The 13,304-nt window shown below is 40.5% G+C and overlaps 1 protein-coding gene across 2 annotated transcripts in view; it reads right to left on the bottom strand.

The window, feature by feature from the left end:
* Positions 1-13,304, bottom strand: part of PTPRG (protein tyrosine phosphatase receptor type G) — a 403,292-nt gene that overhangs the window by 256,858 nt on the left and 133,130 nt on the right. The window contains exon 3 of one of the 2 annotated variants that reach the window (XM_039558715.1): positions 11,008-11,106. The exons of the other annotated variant lie outside the window; for it this stretch is intronic. Within the exon in view, the coding sequence (XP_039414649.1) occupies positions 11,008-11,106 (99 nt within the window). The remainder of the gene's footprint in view (positions 1-11,007; positions 11,107-13,304) is intronic. 2 annotated transcript variants of the gene reach the window in all.

Genomic DNA, 13,304 nt, shown 5'->3' with positions numbered 1-13,304 from the left:
CAGAAATCTATAGGTCAGAGCTCATACCTATGCATGAAGAAATAAGCATTTCTTTGTACTTGGTGAGTATAATGTGGGTAATTATTACCTAGGCATAAGATTTATGATCCCCTTAACTATCTGTTAACCTGCTTTGAAGTGCTTAGGGTTTAAAAATTCCTGATAGCTAATCACTTTTTTTGTGCTTCTATCTTCTTACTTTGTCACCTAAACCAAAGGTCTCGTATATGCAATATGGATATTTGAATGTAGCACGTACTAACCTTTTTCAGAGCCTTTTCTCATATTACCAGCTCCAGCAGATTACTCATTTGGGGCAAGGATACTTGTTCAGCTTGTGTAAAACAAAGCTATGCCAGTGTGAATGGGAAAGGAAATTTAAATTTAAGCTTCATTTTACATGGGGGAAAAAAACCCCACCACATTTGAAAGCTATAAAAGGTCACATCAGTAAACAACAGGGATTCAGAGACACAACTGCTAAATGTTCCCTATGCAATATAACAGTTCCTAAAAGAAAAGGAAAAATGGTGACATTAAGAAACACATTTCCTGCTATTTCAGATAGTATGGTTAAATTCAACCTCACATCCTTATCTGACCTATGAAATTAAGCTATGTGTCTCCCAACTCACACACATTTGCATATAGTAAAAGTTTATATGAAAATGCCTCATTTGCTGTTAGGAGTGACTTGTCTTCAGTTGGTTTCATGGGGACACAAAACAGGATCATCATCAGCCCAGCTCACCAATGAGAAAATGCCAAAACAGCATTTTACCACAATTCCCCAGATCTCTATTTTCAACTATTCTGACATTGTAAAAAAGAAGATTCAATTAAACAGATTCTTTAGGCTTACTCATCCAGCATTTTATGAACCATCTCACCTCTTATCAGGCTAAACCAGATATTTATTATAACAATAAGGAGATTTCATACTCATGTTTCACATTCACTGAAGCTAGAGATATTAAACAAGATCATTTACCGCTGTCTGCTGCCATTTAAAAAACTGCATTCAGAAAACATGAGGTGTTCAAAGGTTAATTTGGATTAATGTCAATGGATTTTGCTAACTTCTCCCAGTCCTTGACTCCTGTGCTTCCTTGGGGACACAGGGCCCCTTCCAGTTCATGTGGAACAGAGCTTGGATGCTCAGAGATAGGAATGGCTGTGCCCTCACTCCATGCTTCAGTGCTCTCACCCAACCCAGCCTACTCAGTCCTTACAAGCAGATTCTAAATAGCACCTGAATTTTCAAGACATTAAGGTATAATAAAGCAGAGTAGAGTTCTGGATTTCTTGATAAGTCCTCATCACCTGGGTCAACCCGGAGGGCTCAGTCCAGGACCCATCACACCTGCTCTGAAGGGTTTAAATCACAACTGTTGCTCCCCCCTCCCTGCACTAAAGGAGGGTCACACAGCCTCAGCACAGGCACTTGTTATCACTGCCTTGTTCCTGCAGAGGGGAGTCACAAGTAAAGTTCCTGGACACTTCCTTTGTTATCACTGCCTTGTTCCTGCAGAGGGGAGTCACAAGTAAAGTTCCTGGACACTTCCTTCACAGCTCCTGAAAATGAACAGGTGGCTGCACACAGAGACCTACCCCAAGGCTGGCCCGTCTGAGGCTGCTGAACCTGAGCACAAGCCACAGGGAAAGCACACCTGTCCCTGCTGCACAAAGGGTTAAAAACCCCCAAGTTTAGCCAGCAAGCAAAAACCAACACCCCAGACTTTGCTCCACACTTTAGCCAGCAACCATCCCTAGGCACTAACACAGTGCAACAAGGCAGCACCAAGAAACACGTAAAGAAATACAAATTAAACTAAAATCTAACTCCAAATAGGGAATGAATAAACACTAAATTTAATAAATGAATTTCTTTGTCTCCCCTTCTTTAAAGAAGAGTAGACTAACAATATACAATGGGCCAGATAATGAGAAAGCCAGATGGCTGGATCTTGTGGAATTTGGGAAATAAGATACGGGAGAAGCACACAAAGAGGGAAGAGCAATAGTATTTTAAAACCATTATGCTGCCAAAGACACATTTTACCATATTAAAAGCATATGCCTTTTCTTCCTAAAACAGTACCAGTTGCTAGGCCTCTGAATATAAATCATGCTATCCGTGCTTTAAGTACTAGCTTGGCATCTATTGCTATAAAATAGCAAGTATCCATGCAATAAGAAGGCACTATTTTCATGTAAACCAATGTAACCTTTTTATTTATTTTCCTTTTGCTAATCTACTTTTCTCCTATCAAACAAAACAAATCACACACTCTCATTTGCCCTACTGTATCTTGGCACTGCAGTTACTTATGGGAAAACACCACATTCTTTTTTCCTCTGGCTGCTCAGCCATAGCTCTGCAAACAGGCTGATGTAGGAAGGATGTTCTTCACCAAAGTCAGTTTCAAGTTAAAAATAAGCTGCACTTCAGTCCCAGAACACAGAACAGGTTTACATTGGCATTAGCTATGTACTTAGTAACAAAGAGATGGTGGGTTTCTAAGTTGACACTTGAAATTGAGTACAAGTTTCTTCCATGGGAAACGTTCTGGGTCAAGCTGCCTATGTGGGAATGCAAGGTTATCACCAGCACCATTTCATAGCTCCCAGTGTGCACTAAACTAATCATGATAGAGAGGGACCAAACATTCTCCTTGCTCCCCACACCCCCATGCTCCCCAGCTGCTGCCCCAAGAAGAGGGAGATTGCTCCAGGAACAAAGGACACTTCTGCAGACAGCTCTGGGTTAAAAGCTGTTTCCAGAGACAACTAAGTGTAGCTGGGGAGGAGGCTGAAGGAGGAAGGTGGAGCAGTACACAGGGCTTCTGTTTTGTAGGGAGATGTGCACAGCAGGGTACAGGAAAGAGCACACTTGGCTGCCCAGTGCATAAATTGCTTTGGTGGCTCCTAAAGTGCTTAAACTGTGTAATGGTCCTCAGACAGCAATGCAAATTACACTGGTATGCGAGGGCTGTCCCACTGTGGCAATTGCAGGAGAAATTCATGTTCAAAGCCTCTCTCTGAGCTAGTGAGCAGTGAAACGAATCTCACTTTTGCAGCGAATGGAAAGTGGAAAGCAGGCACTTATCTGGCTAAGAGGGTAATTCTACAGCACAGGAAACATAACGCAGATGTGGTAGCTTGGCATTAATATTATTAATGTACTGTGGCCGATATGGCTCCATTAGCATTGGGCTTCAGTGGGCCAGACGCTCTCCAAACACACAAGAGGAAAGCTCTAGTACAGCAATGGACTCTGCAGAAGGATGTGCCATTCAAGGCAATCTCTAAGGTATCACTCTTTTATTCAGTGGTGGTGTCTTTAGAAGGCAAGAAATGAATGATGATTTCAGAAAGCATCTAAAACCCAAAGCAAAAACAGCTTCTCTTTTTCAAAGCCTTTCCTTTCCCCATTTACAAAGAGTATTTTCTTCCCCCTTCTGCAGAAATCCCACATTATAAATCTGTGGCAGCAAGACACATCTGGCCATCCGGGAATGTGCCCAGCCAGCAGAGCAGCTCAACCACCACATATTCCAACCCCATATTTTTCATTCTTAACTTAACCATCAAATACTTTCCAATGCCAGAGAGCATTTACTGCCAGAAAACTATTTTCTGCTTTGCACTCATTGTTCAAATAAACAAGGGAAGAGAAGAAAAGGAAAGGAAAAGGAAAGGAGGTTAGCATTAGGTTCTGGAAATCCAGAAATCAGAGAAAAAATTATGTGCTCTTTTTAAAAGCATGCATATCTGAGCATCATATAACACATTTTCGTGGCAGTGATGCCAGGATGTTTAATTTTCTTTTTTAAACTAACTGAAAGCAGGAACTGTCCTTGACGAATCATCCATGGAATACGATGAACCAAGAACATGCCGGAGGTGAAGCTCACTTCCCCTGGAACTGGTTTTAGTAAGAAGTTTCTTGCTGCCTTGGGCACATATAGCTAACAGTCTCTGTTGAATAAAACAAAACAATTTCTTCTAAATCTGAAATCCTGAAAATTTTCAATAACAGCACTTTTATCTTCAAATCATTCTCTGCATGTCTTGCAATCTTGACCTCATGCTTCATCACTGTGATTAAAATTGCCAAACCGGCAGATACTGGGAATTTGGTCAAGTGCTGAGTCACATTATTCTACTATGGGACAATGAAAAAGCTGTCACAAAATTATTTCACATCCTATTGAGCAGAGATGAAAGTTTCAGTCTCTGTCCCTGTCTAGTCATCCACAGCCCTGAACACCCAGAACAGCAAGAAGAAATATACGGTCCTCTGTCCTTGCAATACCACGTGGATGTCCCCATGTATCAGTGTGCCCTACATGTACTTAGTACTTATTGTTCCTCAAACTAAAGGTTTCAGAAATTAGGTAGGCATTTAAATAGTTTCCCAGACCACACTGCATGATTCCACATGCAAAAATGCTTTGATATTTTCTAAAGATGTGCTTACATTTAGTTTTCATTCCTGAAATAGTTTTATGACCTACACTCATCAGCAGATACAAAATGAAAAGATTCTGGAGAAAGTTCAAAACATTTTTGTGCAGCACAATTAAATATTTGTCCCTTTAATTCCATCATTTCTTTCCTTAAGGGCCCAGACAATCATCTCTAACTGAAGATCTGGCCTCCTTTTAACCTATGCTGAAATCCATTATTCTCAATGTTGACTTAACACTGGGTCTACTCTCGGGCCCATTCCTTCAAATGTTTTTACATGAGGAGTTGGTGTCTTTGCCCTTCTTTGTTACAAAAAAACTTTCAAGTTCAAATACTGTTAAGTTCAACAGAGAACTTCAAGTGGCACAGTGCACTAAACTCATTCATACAAAAAGGGCAGAAGGAAAAAACAACTTACACATTACTATCATCATCTCAAACCATTAATTGTGGTAAGTAATTTAAAACAGGAAGCTTATCTGTCTTCATCTTGAAGAAATTTAGGAGAATCCGTGCTTTCCTGTTAAAGGGTGTTGTCCAAAACTGCTCAACAGAAGACTGCAAAAATAATCTTTCTCCTTCTGTTTGAAAAGCAGTGCTTGGAGCTTTTCCCATTACAAAAGGAAATGGGCTTGCCTGAAGTGCAAACCCTTTGTATTCTTCAAAGAATACAAACAACCAAACAACCTAAACCTTTTTTGGGGGAGTCAAGGGAAGAGAAGGGAAGAGCTTATAAGATGGGATGACTGTATTTTTATCTTGATGCCACAAGGAGACTCAAAATATGCAGTCTGACTAATAATTGTTTTACTTAGCCTCACTAAAGTAATTAGTTTAATATATAAAATAGTTAGGTGACAAAGAGACAGGAATGTTCTGGTTTAAATACAACAATGAAATGAAACTTTCCCAAGTAACTCCTAATCTTTAAAGATAAATCTGCTATCTAGGTTTACACTAGCAGAATACAAAACGGTTTCCTGAGATATTCTGGGCAGTAACTATGTGTTATAAAGGAGCTGCTAGACAAGAGCCATTGTTTATTTTAAATTACCTCAGCCAGTCACCTCTCTGCATTCTGAGGTTTCTCTTGTTGCTATTCATTCTCTGGTTTAAATGCTCCGGGTGGTTTTCATCATCCTGGTCTTGCTCTTCAGAAACATAGGATGCTGCGGCCAGGAATGGAAGATGACCCCAAGTTGGGAAAGGGGCCAGCACCCATATGGTCCTAGAGAAATCTGCTGCTTAAGCACAAAAGGCTGGGTCTGTGTACATGGGTGTCTGAGACAGAGGGGTGACACAGACCTGACTTCCACAGCAGCAGGCAGAGCAGAGGCTACATGTAGTGCAAAGGAAGACTCCTGATGCACATCAGATTTCTCCTGAGCTGTTCCCCCCAGCTCACACATCCCTCTCTGCTAAGAATAAATGTACTCATTTTCTGCCAGCCACCCTTTCAGCCAAAGGGAAGCCCAACACATTCCCACCACTACACAGGAGAGATCATGTCTTCCGCAAAAAAACTCAAAACAAACAAACAGGAAAATCTCAGCAGAAGGAGACTACCTCTGTTGGGTGTAAAATGACTAAAAGAAAAGCTAATCAGTGCCCAGGAAGAGGGCCAGCCATAGCTGAGAAGTATAATCTGGAACTTGGAATCAGGGGTACTTTTGCTGCCAAACATATGTCACGAGCTGTTCCAGTGACTGACTGTCTGTTCTTCTCTAGGAGACAGCTAAAGAAGGCAGTCAGGTCCCTGCAAACATTCTTTCAGTTTTGACCTAGAGACTGCAAAGCTAAGGGATTATTCGATTTGCATGAAGATTGTGCTTGAGGCAGTTAGGAAAAACTGCGGCAATGAAATTCTAATCTGCCGATGTATTTATAGCTGAACATGGCTTGCAAATAAGAATTTTAAAACATTTTAAAAGAGTCTTGCAAACAGGGACAGTTTTATACATTTCATATGATTTCATAAAGACACAGCACCATAAAAAATTAATCATAAAACCGGTGACAAAGACAACTGATTAGTTCATCATCTTCATTTCCTGCCATGGCAAAGTTTTTCTCTAGAGTATATTTAAAAGCACATTATAGACCTTAACAAAATTAGTTAACCCTACAACTATGTGGGACATAGCAAGAATAAGTGGTTTCTTGCACTTAAATGGTCTAAAAATTAATAAAGAAAGAAAGAAAGAAATTAAGATATTTCTTGCCATGGATCTCTTTTTGCTACGAAATCCCAAAATGCACAATTCTGGGGTACCGCAGCTGCTAGAAAGTCTGTTCAGGTTGCAGAGCCAGCCCATTTCACAATGTTATGAGAAGCATGAGGACACTGAAACAGCAAAGGACTTTAAAGCACTCCAGTGAATGGGAAGTCTAAAATTTTTAGAGAGTAATATATTGATAATTATTTAATCAACTGGTCTGACTTCTGCACTTAACTTTAACCCCTTACTCCTACTGCTCACCAAAACAGCTCTTTAAACAACTTATAAAAATCCCTGCATTGTGTAGTGGTTCTTCCTGACCCCCTGGTCCACAGACATTACAGGTTATAAGTCCACCTCTTCCAGCCTTTTTGTGTCACTGTCTTCATTTTGGGAATGAGAGAAGGATCTAACACTTGGTGTATTTAATCACTTCACCAGCAAGCATCATACTCTTTGATTTGCTTCAACCTCCTCTGCACTGCTGTGCAAGAAAGCATTATCTGACAAATGGACTGAACAAGGTCTCTGCTCACAAGGGCAATGCAGGGCAGGTCTCCCCGCCTTGCCCTCCAAATACATCCCTGGGGTGCCCCTGCCCTTTCAGCAGGACCCATAAGATCAGTGGAACACAGTCTATACTCCATGGCTCCTTCCTTGGGCAAAAGCTGTAAAGGAAAGGGCCAGGTTCTGCCTGATTTCAAGTCAATAGCAATGCAACTGCTTCACTGAGAGGGAAAAACCCACAGTGTCAGATCTCTTCTCCTCAATGCATATTTGATAGCGCTCTTGTACATCTTTACTGAGTTTCCACCAGGCACAGAAGTGATTTGGAGTACCCTGGAAATCCTGTAAACGAAGTAGTTCTAAGATTTTGGCTTTTGTTGTGACAAAGCAAAGCCGGAAGACAGGCAGCTAAAAGAAGTTAAAGGTATTTAAAAAAGAGGTATGTCTAGGATATTTCTGTTGTCAGCTTTCATTTAAATCCCTAGACACTGTTAAATAGCAGGCATTCCACTATGTGAAAAATACATACAGGATATGAATGTTTTTCCTAAGCATGTAAGGGGTTCACACTCTGTTTCTTAAAAAGAACATTCTTGCTGTCTTTGATGTTGTAAATCTTATTATGTAAAACAGACTGTTGTGTAAAATAAATGATGGCACATGATCCTGCAAGAAGCTTAGTATCCATAAGTAGTTTTAAAGCCAGCAGGAGGAAAGGGCACTCGGCATCAAGCGAATTTCTACTGTGAACTTGTGCTAGACAGTTGCTGAATGAAAAACCTCCTGAGAGAATAAAATTTAATGTAAACACAACTTGCCCAAATCACAAGCTGGCATGCTTGAGAGAAAGTGGGAGTGCAGGAAAAATTGCACAGATCTTTTAATTGCTCAGGAAAGGGCTGAGCTACGAGGAAGACTGTTCGTCTTCAAAACCAACACAGTAAGAAACTAGCTCACCATCAGCTTTGCACTGTAATCCCTAGAGACCCATGGAGAAGGCAGGGATTTCACAAACAGGGGAAATATATGAAGTCATTGTCTTGAGGGGCTCACAAGGTGATTTCATTCACCAATATCAGCAGTTGTGTGATGCCTACAATGAAAGCTCTTTAACTCCAGAACCATGGACACCAGTGGCAAAGCTTCCAGTGGTATATGGAAGACCAGGTTTAAGGAGAATGCTGTATTGCCTGTGAAAACTGATGGACTGATTTCTCTCTCAACTGATGCTGAGCTTGGAAGAAAAGCTGTTGCATGACATTCTTGCCTCCAATGTGCTCGTCATGTTTTCCTCAGAGTCAGGGATTTTCAGTGGCATAATAGTAGTTAATCCTCCGTGTTCTGCCAAACATTTCTCCTCTATAGAGTATACAAAGAGGCACAATTAGAACAAGTTGCTCTATTAAGAACTGGAGTAGAGCCATCAATTCATTTTTACTGTCCTCACACTGATAACGGCTGTCCCCCTTCTGCTGCAGTTGGCCCGATGTGGGAAGATGACTTGAACAACCTACCAAATTGTTCATATTTTTCTCTTTCCTCTAACAGGACCCCAGACACTTTCTGAAAGGATAAATATTGTGAATCTTCACCTTTCAATCTGTGCCACAGCAGGAGATCACAACCCCACCACAAGCAGTGAACTGGTATTTACCCTGCTCCATGGAAACAACTTATGCCAAGCAGATATTTATTTTTAGCTGGTCACTTGGCATAAAAATGGTCACATCATGTTTATTTGCATTTTTAGCTTAATTACCTCTACCCTCCTGTTATACTTGGGGGAGTTCTAATAAGATGTTAAGAGAGAAGCCGTTCCCTACGTACATTGCCTCAGGTTAGTTCGATGCCCCATTAGCCCATCTAATGGTTTCTCATCTGAAAGCTGTGTGTGGGCATCCTGAAGTCAATGTAAAGAAAAGCACAGTGACTGAGGGAATAGAACTCATCTTCCTGGACCTTACATGTTCAGTCAGGCATTTTTATCTAGTAACAATATTGTTGATCGGAGTTAAAACCTCCCCCCAATCAAAATATTGATACCAGCTACTCAGAAAGATAAAGAATTTTTTTAATCATAGTTGATTTAGAGAAAAGTAGAAAATCAAAACAGAACACATTACTTATCTTAGGACACTACCTTTTCCCATGGTGTTTCTACTAGGTGGTAGAAACTACCATGTTTTGTTATTCGAATTCTTACATAGCAACTTCATTGCACTGCTCTCAGATACAACACAGGTACTTTTTTTCCTCTGCTTTCAGTAATGGAATCCTTTCTGGTTCTACCGTGGTAACAGATCCCATTCAATGGTGCTTATGACCAAGACTAAACTCCTTATAACTGATATTTCCCACAGAGAACCACAGCAGGAATTGACTTTGTTCCTCATCTATTCTCCTGACTCTGTGAAATAACTAACCAACCCCACCACCTTCTCACATTTCACTGAACAGACCAAGTGGGAATAGCAGAAAACATGACATGTTTAATATTCACTGTCCTATTGTTCAGCAATGAATAGCTGAACTCTTGAGCTCAGCCCAGGAAGGAGAGAGGAGGAGGAGGTTCTTTGATCTGCAGCAGGCAGAGGACTGGAACATCCTCGCTACCAACCACCACAGTACCAAGTTCAGAGCTGTGCTCTCAGTGTTCTGCAAGGCTTAGGATGTTACTGCACTGTCCTTCAGCTCGATGCGGGAGGAAACAGCAAGATGGGCCAGAAGCCCAGTGCTCTGGTTCGTGATTTGGCTTGTGAATACGAACATGAACTACTGCTGCCAGTCACACTACAAAGCAGCCAAGGACCAGTCCTGCTCCCTTCTTCCAGCTCTGGGGCAGCACTGACAAGTGTCCAAGAGAGCAGAAGGGGCGACCATGCCTTCAGCTGTCATCTCCACGTTTAGGGAGGGTATCTGGGCAATAGTCCACAAGTCAGAACAGCAAGAGCTGTGGTTTCCACCCTCTGCAATCACTACAAAACTTCTCCTCTGCCACCTGACTCTGAGAAAGGAGAGAGGAATATGGCAGTGAGCAGGAGACAACTTTCTGAGGACAAGATCCAGTGGTATGTATGTTCTCTGTAATCTGACCACCCTGCCTCCTAAATTATATAACATGGATATAAGTTCATTTCCTTATTTAAAAGCTCCCTTGATTTCAAACTATTTTTAAAGTAACTGTGATCAAGAATGTGAAAGTACAGTTCTAAATCTACTGAGGTGCTTGCCCTGCTTAGAATGCACATGCCTTTCCAGAGAATTCAGCTTATTTACTAAGGTATTACAACAACAACAACAAAAAGAAAAAAAAAAAAAGAAAAAAAAAAGAAAAGAGCAGGAACATGGCAGCCCCATGTTCTTTAATTCATCTGAAACAATCCCACTTACATATTTAAGCATCACTTGTAGGACAACCCAATTCATCCACATAAAACACTTACTAACTGCTATTAAGTCAGCAAATTTATAGATTACCAGTTCATTATTTATGCCAGTAGTAGAAAAATAACAATCAAGATGCATTTAACAATCAAGATACGTTATTCAAAGTATAATTGCACACGTAGAGTGTGACCTTCACAATAAGAAGCACCTCCAGTACTAAGTGGTTTGGGTGTGAGCAGGCAACAGAACCAATCACTAAGCCCCAAACATTCCAATAAGCCAAACCACCAGCAGCATGGCTCCCTCCTGGCAAATAAGTATTTTTCCTGTTATAATTACTTATGGGGAAAGAAATAAAGCACTCATTCCAATCATACTGAGGTTTGAAAATAAATTTTTCATCTGTGTCACTCCAAATTACCTCTCCATCTTCCCACACCCTCAGATCCATCAATATAATGCTTTATGTTCTCCCACAAATCTTGCATGTTACTTTCTCTTGAGTAATTTCTGATGGGACCTAAAAAAAAATATAGAATATTTTGCTTCATGCAAACCACCTCACATACCCTGACTAATGTTTTGATAAACTGCAACATGTACAACATTTCCGAGACAAAACTTAGTAACACCAATATATTCCTGTTCCTTCTTAATTCCCCATTTCTTTTGACTCAGAATTAAATGGAATGGTGTAATAAGAGAAACACTTCCTAGACATCAATTCAAAATGTCATTGAACTGTTTTTGCAGTGTTTTTGAAAACACGAACATAGCAATGTTGAAAATAGAGACTAATAACATTATCCAATGCTTTTACTGAAAAACAAGGCAAAAATTATTTTTAAATAACAGTTACTCAAAGGAAAAGTAAGATGAACATTTAAAATACACTCCAAAAAACAGTTTTAAGTTTCTCTTTCTTATCTAGTTTTCCTGGATATTTCTGCACTATTAGCAGTAATACAATTTAACTTTAAATATTGTATATGGAAAATAATCAGGATTTTTTTTTTTTGACAAATGAATTAAAGAGGGATCACTGGTAGAGACAAAAATTCAGGTGGGGACATTATAATACTATGATCTTCTGCAATATGTAGCACAGGATAGCTCTAAGTATAATACAAAAATCACCAGTTTAAATGTATGAATATAAAGCAGCAGACATATTGAGACTGGCAGAAATACACATAAATGTAATGAGAGCCAAAATCTGCCTGTTTGGTTTCTGGGAGCTGGTCAGATATTTATGCTAACACAGAACAACCTTGGGTATGTGAATGTCACAGAGACACAGGATGTGTGGGGACAGTTGAGGTTTTGGAGAACCGAGGTAATTGCCAGAGTAATTAACCAATGTCAGGGGACATGACCGTGCTCCAAATAACAGGGAAGGTTAAAGAATCGAATGCTGCTGTCTTACCACTTATCTTACAGAATACTATAAAGTTTTTTATTGAAAAGCTTTTACTGAAAAGGGGTTCAAGACCAAATGGGAAGAGAGACCATTAATTTTACATGCGAAAAGCACTGCTGCAAAGTATTTTGTGCCAAACCACATAGTGTTCATCTGCCAGACAACAGAAAAGTGGTTTGTACCTTGAAAAGTGAATTCCTCCCTCTGGAGAATTTACCATACATGTCCTCCCTTTAGCAGCAGGAGCTACAGCAGCACCTACCCAGCTCCCCAAATCCCAGAACAAGGTCCAAGGGTAAGAGCCCACCAGCTTTTCTTTGCATCGTCAAAACCAAGGCTCCCTGCAACACCTCAAGTGCTGAATTTGCTGGTCTCAGCCTCGTTAGTTATCATCCTTCAGAAACATCCCGCAGAGTCTGGAATTTTCTGGACCAAGGCTGCAAATGTTATTTAGAGTAACAAAAGCTGATCAGGAACAAGCTGGATGATAGAGGTTTGCCAATAGGCAGGTAGTACAAAGTTAATACCTGTTCTAACTGTGCACAAATTCAGCCTGGATCAAGCATGATGCTGCAACTGCGAGCCTGGCCTTGAGGCCAAAATTCTCTCAGTCTCTCTCCAATCCAATGGTCTGTGTTAAAAGAAGTGTGAGTGACTCCTGGGCCATGTTCCTACATTGAAGAAGACATCCCCAACTGTAGCTTTACATATGGGAATGTTTTCTGTAGTTTTCAGCTCACATCACAGGGTAAGTGCTGCAGTCTTCCATCTCTCTCCACTTTAGTTCAGGTACCTCTCTTGTTCAGTATTCCTGAAACATTTGCAGTAATAGCAGCAGAACAGCACCTACACCATTGTGCCTATTTTATAAGGCAATAATCCACTTCCCTCCTTGAGATAAACTACAGGAGGGAACAAGAGCTGGGTTACTGGCTTGTAAAGTAGTGTGATGATAGTACTATTGTCTAAATTAATGTCATTTAATGCTTTATACCACAACTGCAGAGGTCCCACCTCAAGCAATAATAATGCATTTTGCTTTTTAACGTGCCACATGGGAAAAGATGGACTTCTGACATCCAAGGATTGCGTCAGTAAAACATAACTAATTGGAGCAACATGCAAGAACAAAATAGGACACCTTGATTGTTCCTAAGAACGGTTCAATCACTTCACACTCCCACCCCATCCTAACCCCTCCCCTGCCCTCCCAAACACAGTCTTTTTTGTTCTTTATATTATTAATTTCTGGACAGTATGAGGAGCTAAAAATGTTACTCCCTCATATACCTTTTTTG

Source organism: Corvus cornix, chromosome 12, assembly GCF_000738735.6.
Source record: "Corvus cornix cornix isolate S_Up_H32 chromosome 12, ASM73873v5, whole genome shotgun sequence".
NCBI classification, from domain to species: domain Eukaryota; kingdom Metazoa; phylum Chordata; class Aves; order Passeriformes; family Corvidae; genus Corvus; species Corvus cornix.
The sequence above is the reverse complement of the archived record's forward strand: the minus strand, read 5'-3'. Positions and strand labels throughout refer to the sequence as shown.